This window comes from Dasypus novemcinctus, chromosome 4 (assembly GCF_030445035.2).
Source record: "Dasypus novemcinctus isolate mDasNov1 chromosome 4, mDasNov1.1.hap2, whole genome shotgun sequence".
NCBI classification, from domain to species: Eukaryota; Metazoa; Chordata; class Mammalia; order Cingulata; family Dasypodidae; genus Dasypus; species Dasypus novemcinctus.
In genome coordinates, this window is record NC_080676.1 from 57,445,716 (window position 1) to 57,461,636 (window position 15,921).

Below are 15,921 nucleotides of genomic sequence, written 5' to 3' on the forward strand. Positions count from 1 at the left end.
CTGAACTGAGAGCTGCCAAAGAACACAATCTGCTGGCAGACCAGGGAAGCACATGTGAGAAAATTGAAAATAAGTAAAAGGTTTTTTTCCGTCTTTATTGCTTCCCTCCCCAAGGCCCTCGGGAGCTGGTCTGCAACCAATTACTGGGTCCAGAGCCCAGTTTTGAGCAACTACCCAAGGTAATCCTAACAATCCAGGTTAAGCCAAAAATCAAAAAGCAGTGGGAAGCGGCTGTGGTTCAATCAGTTGGGCTCCCATATACCATATGGGAACCCATGGCCCAGGGCCTCCTTGTGAAAGCAAAGCTGGCTCACATGCCACGAAGAGCTGACGGCCTGCGCACCACAGAGAGCTGGCGCGGCAAGATGACACAACAAAAGGGAGACAAGGAGATTCAGGGGGAAAAAAAGGCACAGCGAATGGACGCAGAGAAGAGACAGCAAAGAAAGGAACAAGCTGAAGGGGGGAGGGATAAATAAATAAACCTTTAAAAAAAAAGCGGTGGTAACACACAGCCTCCTGCCGCTAAATCACTACCAAAGAGAAAGAAATTGATCATCTGAGTAAACTCCATCCTAATCGGATGCCTACACATCAGCAAAAAATTACAAGCCGTACTAAGAAAATGGAATAATACATGGCCCAAGAAAAGGAATATATGAAAGCCCCAGAACAGACACAGGATTTGAGAGAACTAATTAGAGAAATGCACATAAATTTCCAAAATCAAATTAAGGAGTTGAAAGACAATATAATAGGAATAAAGAGATAAATGACATCAAGAAGAATTTGATGTCAAATTTGAGCACAAAGAATTTGAAATCCTGAACAGAAAAATAACAGCTCATGGGAATGAAAGGACACAATAGGGTGAGATAAAAAACACATTAGAGGCAAACAATAGCAGACTCAATGATAGAACAAAGAATAAGTGATACTGAAGACATTACAGCTAAAATTGAAGAGAGAAGAGAACAGAGAAATGGGAAAAATTGAGCAAGGGCTCAGAGAGTTGAATGACAATACGAAATGCAACAACATATGTGTCATTGGCAGTTCCAGAAGGAGAAGAAAGGGAAAGGGGGCAGAAAGAGGGAATAACAACTGAATATTTCCCAACTCTTACAAAAGAAATGAAATTACATGTCCAAGAAGCACACCATACCCTAATCAGAGTAAATACAGACATACTTTAAGGCACATATTACTCAGAATGTCAAATGTCAAAGAGAAAATTCTCAGATCAGCAAGAGAGAAGCAAAACATCACGTACAAGGGACGTCCAGTAATACTTAGCACAGATTCTCTTCAGAAACCATGGAGGCGAGAAGAGAATCATGTGATACAATTAGGATACAGAAAGAGAAAAACTGCCAGCTAAGAATTCTTTATCCAGCTAAACTGTACTTCAAATATGAATGTAAGTATAAAATACTCAAAAATAAACAGAAACTAAGAGAGTTTTCAAAAAGAACCCACCTTTGCAGGAAATATTAAGGGAAGCCTTAGAACCTGAAATAAACAGGAGAGAGGCCTGAAGAGAGTATAGAAGAAGGAATAGAGAAATGATAACCAAAAGAGTAATAAAACAGACAAAAATATTATACGACATAAGAAGACCAAAGAATAAAATGGTGGAATTAAATAATGTGTTTACAGTAATATCATTGAATGTAAATGGATTAAACTCCCCAATTAAAAGATGAAGGCTGACACAATGGTTTAAAAAACATGGGCTATCCATATGCTGTTTACAAGAAACTCACCTTAGACCCAGGGATACAAACTGGTGGCAAGTGGAAGGTTGGAAAAAGATACTCCATGCAAATAGTAACCAAAAAAGAGTAGGGGTAGCTATACTAATATTGAACAAAACATACTTTAAATGCAAAAAAGTTATAAGAGAAAACACATTATGTATTAATGAAAGGAACAATCCAATCCATCAGAAAGATACAACAGTCATAAATATCTATGAAGCTAACCAGGGTGCCCCAAAATAATTGAGACAGACTCTGGCAAAACAAAGGGAGAAATAGACATCTCTACAATAATTGTTGGAGACTTCAATACCCCACTCACATCATTTGGTAGAACTAGACCAAAGATCAACAAGGAAACAGAGCTTGAACAAGATGATAAATGAGTTAGACCTAATAGACATATACAGAGCATTTATCGAAACTCTGTGAGTTATACTTTCTTCTCATTTTTCTCTGTGATAGACCACATGTTAGGGCACAATGAAGCTCTCAAATATAAAAAGATTGAAATTACACAAAGTGCTTTCTCAGATCATAATGGAATAAAACTGGAAATCAATAATAGAAAAAAGTAAATTCCCAAATGCGTGGAGGCTGACCAGCACACTCCTAAAACTAGAAAAAGAGCAGCAAACCAATCCCAAAGCAAGCAGAAAGAAAAAAACAATAAAGATTAGAGCAGAAATAAATGAAATTGAGAACAAAAAAACAATAGAGAAAATCAGTAAACCAAAAGTTGGTTCTTAGAGAAGATCAATAAAATTGACAAACCCCTAGCTAGACTAGCAAAGAAAAAAAGAGAAGATGCAAATAAATGCAGTCAGAAATGAAAGGAAGTTATGACTGACCCCACAGAAATAAAAAGGATCATAAGAGGATATTATAAGAAACTGTATACCAAAAACTAGACATACTAAATGAAATGGACAAATTCCTAGAAATGCACAACCTACACTGATGCTACAAGAAATAGAACTTAACAAACCAATTACATTTAAAGAGAGAGAATCCATCATTAAAAATGTCCCAGGAAAGAAAAGTCCAGGACCACATGGTGAATTCTACCAAGCATTTGGAAAAGAATTAACACCAATCCTGTTTGAACTCTTCCAAAATAATTGAAGAGGGGGGGAAATTACCCAACACATATTATGAAGCCAACATCACCCTAATACCGAAGCCAGGTAGACGCTACAAGAAAAGAAAATTATAGACCAGTCTCTTCTAATGAATATAGATGCAAAAATTCTCAACAAAATACTTGCAAATAAAATCCAAGAGCATGTCAAAAGACTTGTAAAACATCATGACCAAGTGGGATTTATTACTGGTTTGCAAGGCTGATTCAACATAAGAAAATCAATTAACGTAATACACCACAGTAATAAATTGAAAGAAAAAACCACACAATCATCTCAATCAATGCCAAAAAGGCATTCGACAAAATCTAGCATCCTTTCTTGATAAAAACACTTCAAAAGCTAGGAATAGAATTAAAATTCCTTAGTCTGATTAAAAGCATATATGAAAAACCCACAGCCAACATCGTACTCAAGGGGGAAAGGTTGAAAGCTTTCTAAGATCTGAAACAAGACAAGGATGCCCACTGTCACCATTGTTATTCAATATTGTACTAGAAATTATAGCTAGGGCAATTAGACAATAAAAAAACATTAAAGGCTTCCAAATAGAAAAGACAAAGTTAAACTGCCGATGACATGATTCTGTATTTAGAAAATTCTAAAAGTATCCATGACAAAGCTACGTGAGCTAGTAAATGAGGTGAGCAAAGTGGCGGGATACAAGGTTAACATGGGAAAATCAGTAATATTTTTGGACACTGGTACTGTGCTATCTAAGGAGGGTATCGGGGGAAATTCCATTTGCAATAGCAACAAAAAGACTCAAATACTTAGGAATTAATTTAACCAAAGAAGTACAGGACCTATCCAGAAAACTACAAAACAATGCTAAAAGAAAAAAAAATCCATTTATAATAACAACTAAACAAATCAAATATTTAGGAATAAACTTAACCGAGGACATAAATTACCTGTATTCAGAAAACTACAAACCATTACTAAAAGAAGACTTAAATAAATGGAAGGACATTCCATGTTCAAGGGTAAGAAGACTAAATATCCGTAAGATGTCACTTCTACCTAAACTTGATTTACAGATTCAATGTAATCCCAATAAAAATCCCAAAAGCCTTTTTTGCAGATGTGGAAAAACCAATTATGAAGTTTTTTTCGAAGGGGCCCCAGACAGCCAAAAAGTTCTTAAAAAAAGAACAAACTTGGAGAACTCTCACTTCCAGACATTAAAGCATATTACTTAGCTACAGTGGTTAAAAACAGCATGGTAGTGGTATAAAGACAGACAAATTGACCAGTGGAATGGAATCAAGAATTCAGAAGTAGACCCTCAAATCTACAGTCAAGTGATTTTTGACTAGGCAGTCAAGCCCTCTCATCTGAGCCAGAATAGTCTATTCAACAAATGGTGCTGGGAGAACTGAATGTACATATCCAAAAGACCAGAAAGAAGGCCTCTGTCTTACATCTTATACAAAAATTAACTCAAAATGGACCACGGACCTAAGTATAAAACTCCTGGAAGAAAACTTAGGAAAACACTTTCAAGATCTTGTGGTAGGTGGAAGTTTCTTAAACCTTATACCCAAAGCACAAGCAACAAAGGAAAAACAGATAAAAGAAATGTGACCTCCTGAAAATTAAACACTTTTGCACCTCAAAGGACTTTGTCGAAAGGGTGACTCAAAGGGAGAAAATATTTGGCAATCATATATCCAGTAAAGGTTTAATATCCATGGTATAGAAAGAGACAAGACAATACAACAAACTACCCAATTAAAAAATGGGCAAAAGACTTGAATTGACCAAAGAAATATAAGTGGCAAAGAAACACATGAAAAAATATTCAACGTCACTAGCGATTAGGGAAATGCAAATGAAAACTTCAATGAGATATCATTTCACACCTATTAGACTGGCTGCTCTTAAAAAGTCGGAAAACTGTAAATGTTGGGGAGGATGTGGAGAGATGGGAATGCTCATTCACTATTTGTGAGAATGTAGAATGGTACAGCCACTGTGGAGGACTATTGGGCAGTTCCTAAGGAAGTTGAATATTATAGACTTCCCATGTGACCCAGCAATACCATTACTAGGTTTATATCCAGAAGAATTGAGAGCAGAGACATGAACAGACATCTGCACATCAATGTTTGTAGTGGTATTATTCATGATTGCCAAAAATTGCTAACAACCCAGGTGTCCAACAACCAATGAATGGATAATCAAACTGTTTATTCACACAATGGTATATTATGAAGCTGTGAAAAGAAATGAAGTCATAAAGCATATGAGAACATGGATGAACCTGGATGACATGTTGAGTGAAGCAAGTCAGACACAAAAGGACAAATGCTGTATTTGTGATTGTGTTACTATGAAACAAATATATTGTTTAATATATTGTATAATTTAAAAAATAATTTATATGTATCCAGTACATTTAATTGAGAAATGTATGTTTTTTTAACTTTTATTTTTTAATTACAGTTTATAATTTCAATTATTAAATGTACAAAATAAAGTTAAAAGGTAAAACAAAACAAATAAAGCCTTAGAGACAAGTTTTATATTTGACATGGAAATAAAACTGACAACTATTTTACAATTCTAGAAGGAAGCATATTCTTTGTTACTTAGATAAGTAGGAAAAGAGGAGACTATTGAATAATTATTTTATGTTGTGTGTCAGAATATCGTGCTACAGCTCTCAATATGTTTGATTTCCCTTTCTTCTATTGGAGACTAGAATTTGTGCATAGAGGCCAATAAACATCCAAATCACTCCATATAATTATGTATTTACTTGGTTTTTTAAGTGTCATTTAGGTCTTTAAAGTAACAAATTTGTCTGTTGTCCCTCTTCTATCTATACTTTCATTATAGTTGATTTTATCCAGTCTAATGACTAAAGTACCATCCATTTATTGATAGTTCTCAAATTTATATCTATCCTGAACCTAATAATTAATTTTCTTATGTTGAACCATCCTTGCATGCCTGAGATAAATTCTACTTGACCCTGGTGTATAATTCTTTTTTTTTTAACAAATTAATTTTATTCATACATATTAACGTATCATACAATTTATCCAAAGTATACAGTCAGTGGTATTTACTATAATCACATAGTTGTGTGTTCATCACTTCCATCATTATTAAGGCATTTTTATTATTTCAATAACAAACAAAAAACAAATTTCTCGACTCTCAATCTCTCTGTTTCCCCTGCTGTATATAGCTGCTATTTCTGGCTATTGCACAATTATTAATTTGTTTATTAAGCAGATAGATGTCATCTATCCAAAGTGTATTATCAATGGCTTTTTTTTTTCAGCTGTTAAAAAGTCCTGTGTTGTAAAATTGTAAAATATATAGAAAAATAGATTAAAAAGAAATTACAAAATTTTAAAAGAGCATTCAAGGCCAGGTTTGTTTTAATATAATCAATAGGCAGCTCATATTTTTTTTATCCATTCTACCAGTCATGTCTTTTGATTGGGGAATTCAGTCCATTACCATTCAGTGTTATTACTGTAAAGTTATTATTTACTTCATCTATTTTGTCTTTTAGCTCTCTGTTGTCGTATCGTTCTATCATCTGTCATCTTATCCTTTAGTTTACCTTTCCTAATAATTATTTCTAAACTCTTCTCCAGATCTCTTGCTCTTGCTTTTTCCTTTCAGGCTGCATGATCCCCTCTTGTAAATCTGATCTTTTGATAATATATTCTATCAGGTTTGTCTGTCTGTGAAGACTTTGAACTCGCCCTGATTTTTTGAAGAACAGCTTTACCAAATACAGAATTTCTGGCTGGCAGTTTTTCTTTTTCAGTACGTTAAATACATCACACCACTTTCTTCTCTCCATGGTTTCTGATGAGAGGTCGGCACTTAATCTTACTAAGTTTTTCTTGTATGTGTTGCTTTGCTGTTCTCTTGCTGCTTTCAGAATCCTCTCTTCATCTCTGATATTTGTCATTCTGAATAGCAGGTGTCTCAGAGTGAATCTGTTTGGATTTGTTTTGTTTGGAGTGCATTGTCCTTCTTGGATATTGATATTAATATCCTTCATAAGGGTTGGGAAGTTTTTGGTCATTATTTCCTCAGATATTTTTTTCTGCCCCTTTTCCATTCCCTTCTCCTTCTGGGACGCCGATAATAAGAATGTTTGTGCTTTTCGCCTTGTCATTCGATTCCCTAAGACTCTTCTTTTTTTTCATTCTCTTCTGTTCCGTCTTTTCCATTTCAGATGTTCTAGATTCAGAATCACTAATTCTGTCTTTAAGCAATTCAAATCTGTTCTTATGTGCCTCTCTGTATTTTTAAACTCATCCATTGTATCTTTCATTCCCATAAGGTCTGTTACTTTTCTTTGCAGGCTTTCAAATTGTTCTTTACGCTCTCTCAGTGTCTTACTATCCTTTATTTCTTTAGTCATATTTTCTTTACATTCTTTGAAGTAATTTAGGAGAGTTGTGTGATTATTACTGATTCATTAAATCTTGTATCTCTTCAGGATGTTTGTTCTTGTGGCTGGGCTGTCTCTTCCAGTTTCCTAATATGGCTTGTAATTTTTTGCTTATGACTAAGCATCTGAATATGTTGGTGAATTTATTCTGTTGGCTAATTTCTCTCTCTTGCCAATTTTTTTTTTCACATCTCTTCTTTGATATTTGGTTCAACTTATTCTAAGTCTTTAAAATTGCCCTGCTTACGTTTTCAAAATCAGGCCAAGGGCTCATTAGTGGGGAGCAGATTTTCCCCCAGGGGTTGGATACAAAGAGTGGGAATAGTGTTTGTCCATGCAATTTCCAGATTGGCCAGCAGATGGCACTAGCCAGCGCACCATTCCATGGAGGTGTATCATTGTCTGCTTTCCTGTTCCTTTGTTGAATCTCCAGATCAGAGATTTGAAGCAGGCACTGCTGGCCAGATTCCTGAAGAAAAGCACCCTGACCTCTTTTCCCTTTTCTCTTGAAACATCTGATAGGAAGGAAGTTGTTCCTCTCTCGGTTGGCTTCTCCTCCCACCCCCTTTGTTGTTTTGCACTAGCTGTCTCCTCCTTCTGTGTTCTTCTGTGTCTGCTTGTCTTCTCTTTAGGCAGCACTGGGAACTGATCCTGGGACCTTCCAGAGTGGGGAGGAGGTGCTCAATCTCCTGCATCACCTCAGCTTCCTGGAATGCTGTGTCTCTTTTACTGTGTCATCTTGCTGGGCCAGCTCTCCAGTGTGGACCAGCACTCTTGCATGGGGCAGCACTCCATGTGAGCCAGCACTCCACGTGGGCCAACATTCCACTCAGGCCAGCTTGTCACACGGGCCAGCATGCCTTTTACCAGGAGGCCCCAGGAATCAAATCCTGGACCTCCTATATGGTAGTTGAGAGCCCAGTTGCTTGAGCCACATCTGCTTCCCTCAATGTATTTTCTTAACACCTGTATAATTCTTTGAATATGCTGTCAGATTTGGTTTTCCAATGTTTTGTTGAGGATTTTTGCATCTATATTCATAAGGGATATTGGTTTGTAGTGTCATTTTCTACCATATTTTTTGAAATACAAATTATAATTCTCTTGGTTTCTTGCTTTAAAAAGTGAAAAAGCTCAACCTCAGTTTCACAATTTGTTCATTTTCCCTATTACCTATAATAATGCTCTTTGAATTTACATTTTATGATTAAGCTATCATTTGTACATAGAAGCAGTAGAACTTGATGATTGAATAGGTGTTAGGAAGAGGCATATCTGGCATGAGCAGCTTGGTAGATGGCAATGTTATTTTCCAAGATAGGAAACATTGGAAATGGAACAAATTTGGGGGATTATGTCATCTGTTTATTTTTTTACTATGTTCAGAATACTTATAAGACATGAAAATGGAGATATTAAGATATTAAGAATGCAGTTACATATTCTAGTCTGGAGTACAGAAGAGAGATATGGGTTGGAGATATAAATTACAGAATTACCATCATATTTATGGTATCTGAAGATACAGGGATAGAAGAAATGGTAAAGGATCCATAAAGGTCACAGTGAAGAAACTTCCCATGTGAAAATTGAGAAGGAATAACAAGAGAGGTGTAATGGAAGCCAGGAATACGTTTATCATGAAAACCAAAAGATGAGTGTATTTCTATTAAGAACCAATTTCAAAAACTTAGGAGTACATGCATCAGAGTAGACTAATATAATTCTGGTCAGCAAAATGTTGTGAAGTTTTTATGCTTTTTTGTTTTCCTCACTTGAAGTATCTTCAAGTTATACGGAGAAAGTATTTTTTATTATTTCGTATTTGCAGGGATATGAAGATTGGTTGCGACATAACTCAGATAATGAAGTAAATGGAGCTCCTGTTTATGTTGTTCGAAGTGGTGGCCTTGTTAAAACTAGATCAAAAAACATTCGGGTATGTGTCTGGTAAATAATAGAAATCAATTATACTTTGGTATCATAACACATAATTCTAATTTGATAATATCATTGTTATGAGCCTTTTTCCTACATTAAATGTCATCAAAAGCTACTTGTTAAAAACTGAATAAAAATAAGTACTTGCTTTTAAAAATCTGTGTATTTACTAGTTTTCCAAAATTCTTCATAGGTGGGTGATATTGTTCGAATAGCCAAAGATGAAATTTTCCCTGCAGATTTGGTGCTATTGTCCTCAGATAGACTGGATGGTTCATGTCACGTTACAACTGCTAGTTTGGATGGAGAAACTAACTTAAAGGTTTGTTCACGTATCTTTTTGACTGTTCCTCTCAGTGAACAAAAGTTCTTTTGGGTATAGTGATTTTTTTTCCTTTGATTACAGTAATGAGGTTTGATTTGTTAAAGGAGAATTTTTAAAAATTACTGAAACTTAAAAAAAGATTTTTTTAAAAAGAATTAATATATATTTATTTCAAGGGTATCCTCACATGGTTTAGTCAATCCATGTTAAAGAAAAATTTTTTAGGTAAAATATAATCTTTTAATATATGTGATGCTTATTATATAGACAAATTTAAATCTTCTAGGAGTACAATAGAAAATTCACATTTTTTTCTTTTAAGAATAATAAAATGCTTATAATAAACTTTGAGCAGTATTGCCTTTACATACAAACTTAATTTCCATATGAGCAAATGGCCACTATAGACAGGTAATCACAGAAGCTCCCTTTGCTCCTTTTTTATTGTACATCTTTTTCCTCTGTTCTGCTGTCTAATGAAAGTTCTCAAGTACAATATTCTATGATTTCATATGTAAAAGAGATTTAAAATAGATGATCTCTGTGGTCCATTTGGATCTTGAAACTGTTTAATTGAATCCTCTTTTTTCAAGACACATGTGGCAGTTCCAGAAACCGCAGTATTACAAACAGTTGCCAATTTGGACACTCTCGTAGCTGTGATAGAATGTCAGCAACCAGAAGCAGACTTGTACAGGTATGATGTGATATTCAGCATACTCATTTCCTTTTTGTTTCAAGTGTTGTTCATAGACCTCATTTTTTAAAACAAAAGCATACAATGAAATCTTTAGCTAGTTGAAAATATTAAGGGGAAAAAACTAAAGGCAGAAATTTTCCAGGATTCTGAGCAAAAGGTATTAATCAAAACAGTGCTTCTATTCACAAGTATCCTCTCATTACCTTTACTTTATTATGAACTCTGCACTTGCTTTCTAACTATAACGGTACTTACAGAAGTAAGATTATTTCCTTAGAAGAAAATAATCTAGTGATTTCCTTTTTGGTAAGCTCCATGAATGTGGGAGCTATGTCTTTGGTATTCTCTACTATATTAATTAGAGTATTGTACTTTTATTTTTTTCCCCACCCTGAGATGGCTCCCTCCATCTGTCTGTTGGTTGTTTTTGCACACTGTCTGCTTGTTTTATGCTCGTTGTCTGTTTTTTCTTTAGGAGACACTAGGAACTGAACCCGGGATCTCCCATATGGGAGCCTTATCTACTCCCTGCTGTTTTGTTTTTGCTTGTTGTCTGCTCATTTGGGGGGATTTTTTTTTTTTTTTTTTTTTTTGCTTGTTGTATTTTCTCATCTCATTTTTTGTTTTTGTTTTTCATTTTTAAAAATTTTATTGAAGTACATCACTCACACGTAAACATACATAAACAATAAGTGTATTAGTAATAGTTGTGAACTTAAAAAACAAACATACAGGGAAGTGGACTTGGCCCAGTGGATAGGGTGTCTGCCTACCTACATGGGTTGGTCTGCGGTTCAAACCCCTGGCCTCCTTGGCCCATGTGGAGCTGGCCAATGCGCAGTGCTGATGCACGCAAGCAGTGCGCCCCATAAGGAGAGCCACCCAGCACAAAAGAAAGTGCAGCCTGCCCAAGAATGGCGCCGCACACATGGAGTGCTGACACAACAAGATGATGCAACAACAACAACAAAAAAGAAACGCAGATTCCTGGTGCCGTTGATAAGGATAGAAGCGGTCACAGAAGAATACACGGTGAATAGACACAGAGAGCAGACAGTGGGGGGTGGGGGGAGAGAAATAAATAAAAAATCTTTAAAAAAAAAACAAAAACAGTCATACATAGCATCATACAGGACTCTCATAACTCACCATACCACCAATACCTTGCATTGTTGTTAAACATTTTAAACTAATGATTAAAGAGTATTGTCAAAATATTAGTACTAACCAAAGTATTTTCCCCCAACCCACCCTATTATTATCTTTATATCATTTATATATGAACATACATAAACAATAAGTATATAGTAAAAGTTGTGGACTTAAAAAACAAACGTGCACAAGATTATACAGGGGTCCCATCCGTCAGCCCTCCACCAACACCATGCATTATCGTGAGACGTTTACAGATTATGAAAGAATATTGTTAAAATCTTACTGCGAATTATAGTCCTTATCTTACATTTGGTGTATTTTTTTTTATGACAGAAGTTGTAAACCTATAAACAATCATTTACATGTACAAATTCCCAAACAGTGTCCATCTGTCTACACACCACACTGTGGTGGAACATTTGTTACAGGTAAAATAATATTATCTGATTGTTACCACATCCATAGTGTACATTTAGCACACATTTTCCATACCGCTCCATTGTCAACACAGTGCATCTTTGGCATAGATAAAAGGATATTACATTTTTACTGCTAACCATAGTCCATAGGTCACTCCCATTATATTTTTCCTGTGCTTTTCCATATTCCTACCACCCTGAAGTAGTGATATACATTTGCTCTAGCTCACAAAGGATGCTCTTGCATCTGTACCATCAACCACAATTCTCATCCACCTCTTGGTTTACTGTGCTATTCAGTTTACTAGATTATTCTCTAGCATTCTGTCAGTTGGCATTTACATACCTCAACTACCATTTTCAGCCTTATCCCCATTTATAAACTTGCTGTTACTCACTGTTTGTTACCATCCACTCTATGTATTTCCACACTTTTACATTGAAGCTAATTAAAACTTCTACATACATTAAACATCAGTAGTCCATCTCAGTCCTCCTCTTATCTCCTTTAAGAATCCACCACCTACCACCACGGCTTGAAGATATTTTCCTACAATTTCTTCTAGAAGCTTGATGGTTCTTGCTTTTATATTTAGGTTTTTGATCCATTTTAAGTTCATTTTTGGGTAACTTGTGAGATAGGGGTCCTCTTTCCTTCTTTTGGCTATGGATATCCAGTTCTTTCAGCACCGTTTGTTGAATGGACTGTTCTGGTCGAGCTGTGTGGGTTTGACAGGCTAGTCAAAAATCACTTTACCATAAATGTGAGGGTTTGTTTCTGAACCATAAATTTGGTTCCATTGGTCTGCGTGTCTGTCTTTAGGCCAGTACCATGCTGTTTTTACCACTATAGCTAGTTAATATAATTTAAAGTTTGGAGATGAGAGTTTTACTTTTCCTTTTGAAGAGGTTTCTGGCTATTCAGGACCTCCTACCCTTTCAAATAAATATGATAATCACGTTTTCAATTTTAAAAAATGCTGGTGTATTTTTTATCATGATTTTATTGAATCTGTATATCAGTTTGAGTAAAATTGACATCTTTGTGATATTTAGTTTTCCAATCCATAACTTCTTCCAGTTATTTAGGCCTTCTTTGTTCTCTTTTAACATTGAGTTGCAGTTTTCTGAATACAAGTGCTTTACATCATTGGTTAAGTATATTCCTATTTGAGTTTTATCCGTCAAATTTTATTTTCCTCACTCTTTTGACACTTTCGGTTGCTTTTATTGATATAACCTTCATTTCTAGATTCTCTTCCAGGTCTTTCTCGCCTGTTTTCTTTTCAGGCTCTAGCACACCCTTTAGCATTTCCCACAAGTCTGTTCTCTTGGTTAGAAAGTCTCTGTTTCTGTTTACCTGTGAATATTCTAATCTTGCCCTCATTTTTGAAAGACAGTCTTGCCAGATGTAAGATTCTTAGCTTGAAGTTTTTCTTTTATAGTATCTTAAATACATCATACCACTATCTTCTTGCCTCCATGGTTTCTGGTGAAAAATCAGCATTTAATCTTACTGGGTATCCCTTATACGTTATGCATTGCTTTTCTCTTGCTGTTCTCAGAATTCTCTCTCTGTTTTTAGCGTCTGACATTCTGATGAGTATGTGTCTCAGGGTTGGTCTATTTGGATTTTTTCAAATGGGAGTATGTTGTGCTTCTTGGACGTGCATATCTATGTCCTTCAATAAGGCTGGGGAATTTTGTACCATTATTTCTTGAAATATTCCTTCTTCCCTTTTCCTCTTCTATTCTCCTTCTGCGACTGGTGGACCTGGACCTAGGCTAGAGCTGCAAACTGATATGGGTGGAAAAAAGCCTGTACCCACCAGCACTGTGATTTTCAGTCCGCCCACATCCCCTTGTACCAGGCGTGGAGTTAAGAAGGCAGCTACCAGCCTCTTTCTGACTTGGACAGGCTCAAACTTTAGCTGTTCTCAGGATTATACTTTAGCCCTCTGGATTTACTTCTCAGTAGGTGCAGTTGGTGCCCAACCATCTCTTCCCCCATTTTTGGGAAGTGGAGCTTTCAAGTCCAGCCACAGAACAGCTCCCAAGGCAACTTGTGCCTCCAGTAGAGAATGGGCACTGGTCTCTGTGGCTTGGAGCACTCTACTTACGAATCTTCTCTGCACATGGACAGTCTCCTCCTTCGAGGATGTGCCAGGATGTTCTTCTTGTCTCCTGGAGCCCCCAAACAGGTGCATCAGCTAGCTCCAGAGAGCTCAGGGTGTTTACTAATTGCCCTATAGCAGGAGCTGACTCTAGGAGCTCCTTACTCTGCTGCCATCTTGTTGGTTCTCTGCTCGTTGTTTTTGCTTGATGCCTGTTTGCTTTGTCCTCTTTAGGAGGCACCAGGAACCGAACCCAGGACCTCCCATGGGAGATGGGCACTTAGCTGCTTGTGCCACATCCACTCCCAGAATTTTGTACTTTTAAATTAAGTCGCTTATGAATTATGTGGTGACATTTTTTAGTTTGTTAGGTTTTTAAGGTATGTTTTGAAAGAAAGGAAAGTACCAGAGGAACTAAATCCTTTTAAATATAGTTTGTTAATTAAATATATGTCATCAAATATTTCTTGAGCTCCTGTGTGCTCACTGTGATAGGTAATGATAAGATAATTAAATGTAGTTTCTGTCCTTGAGGAATTTTAGCTGTAAAGTTAATATATATATAAAATTATATTTTTTCACTTTACTATGTGTTTTATAAATATGCATGTGAAATATTGAAAGTATTTTAAATGTCCAAGTAGGAGAATAAATAGAAAGGTATCTGGTACAAATATAAGATGAAATAGGGCCATGATGTGAACCAATGTATATGAGGTGCAGAGGTGCCCAAAGATGTACTTACCAAATCCAATGGATGTGTCATGATGATGGGAACGAGTGTTGTTGGGGGGGGGGAGAGGGGGGGTGGGGGGGTGGGGTTGAATGGGACCTCACATATATATTTTTAATGTAATATTATTACAAAGTCAATAAAAAATAAAAAAAATTAATAAAAAAATAAAAAAATAAAATAAGATGAAATATATATATGATTAAAAATAATGTTTTCAAGGAATTTAATGACATAGAATCATACTTAAAATATTTAAATAAAATAAGATACAAAGTTGTAGCTTCGGTATGATGCCAATTATATTAAAATAAATGTGTTGGTATATATATTAGGTACCTAGGTAGTTATATAACAAAATAGAAAAATAAACAGCTCCAGATAAGAAGAAAAACTTGGACTATATATAAAAATGTTAGATGTTATTTCCTGGGGTTAGGAGTCGAGCAACTTTTTAATTTTTATATTTTTTCTTCATGTTTTCTGATATTTCTTCAAATAACATGCATTGCTTTTGTGATTAGAAAAAAGAATATTTTGAATTTTACTGCATAGTATTTTTTAATATCCATTTTTAATGGCTACATAATAGTCTAAGTGAATATACTATAACCTAACGTTTCCCTAATCTGTAATACCTGACTCTTTCCATTGTTTTGCTATTAAAAATATTGTTTTGCTATTAAAAATATTGCTATTAAAAATATTTATTATAAATAAATTCAAAATCCAGTGGTTGGGTAGTTCATCACTCTTTCTTTGCTTGCTTGCTTGCTTTTCCTTTTTTTTTTTAGGTGATGCTGGGAATTGAACAGGGATCTCATATATGGAAGGCAGGCACTCAACTATTGATCTATACTTGCTCCTCCACTCCCTCCTTTTTGATGCAATTTATTCACTTGGCTTCCAGGATAATCTCCTCTCAGTTTTCCTCCTATCCCACTAGTCCTCCTTCTCCATCTCTTTTTCTAGTTTCTCCTCTTTTCCCTGACTTCTCGATGTTAGAGTGCCCTAGGATTATCTTGGTACTCCTCCCTTCTCTAGCTGTACGTTTCTCTCAATATTCTTCCCCCTGGAGATCTCATCCAGTCTTGTGACTTTAAAGACCATTCATATGCTGGTAAGTCCCAGATTTACATCTCCATCCTAGACTTCTTTTCCAGACTCCAGACTCTTATATCTAACTACCTGTTCTACAATTCC

At 35.6% G+C, this 15,921-nt stretch overlaps 1 protein-coding gene across 4 annotated transcripts in view; it reads left to right on the forward strand.

The window, feature by feature from the left end:
* The window catches only part of ATP11B (ATPase phospholipid transporting 11B (putative)), a 174,483-nt gene that overhangs the window by 60,237 nt on the left and 98,325 nt on the right, over nucleotides 1-15,921 (forward strand). For all 4 annotated transcript variants that reach the window (XR_011648615.1, XM_071214650.1, XM_058295392.2 and 1 more), the window contains exons 5-7: nucleotides 9,163-9,270; nucleotides 9,466-9,594; nucleotides 10,191-10,294. Coding sequence is in view for 3 of the 4 variants with exons in the window: in XM_071214650.1 (XP_071070751.1) it covers nucleotides 9,163-9,270; nucleotides 9,466-9,594; nucleotides 10,191-10,294 (341 nt within the window). In the remaining variant the exon portion in view is untranslated. The remainder of the gene's footprint in view (nucleotides 1-9,162; nucleotides 9,271-9,465; nucleotides 9,595-10,190; nucleotides 10,295-15,921) is intronic.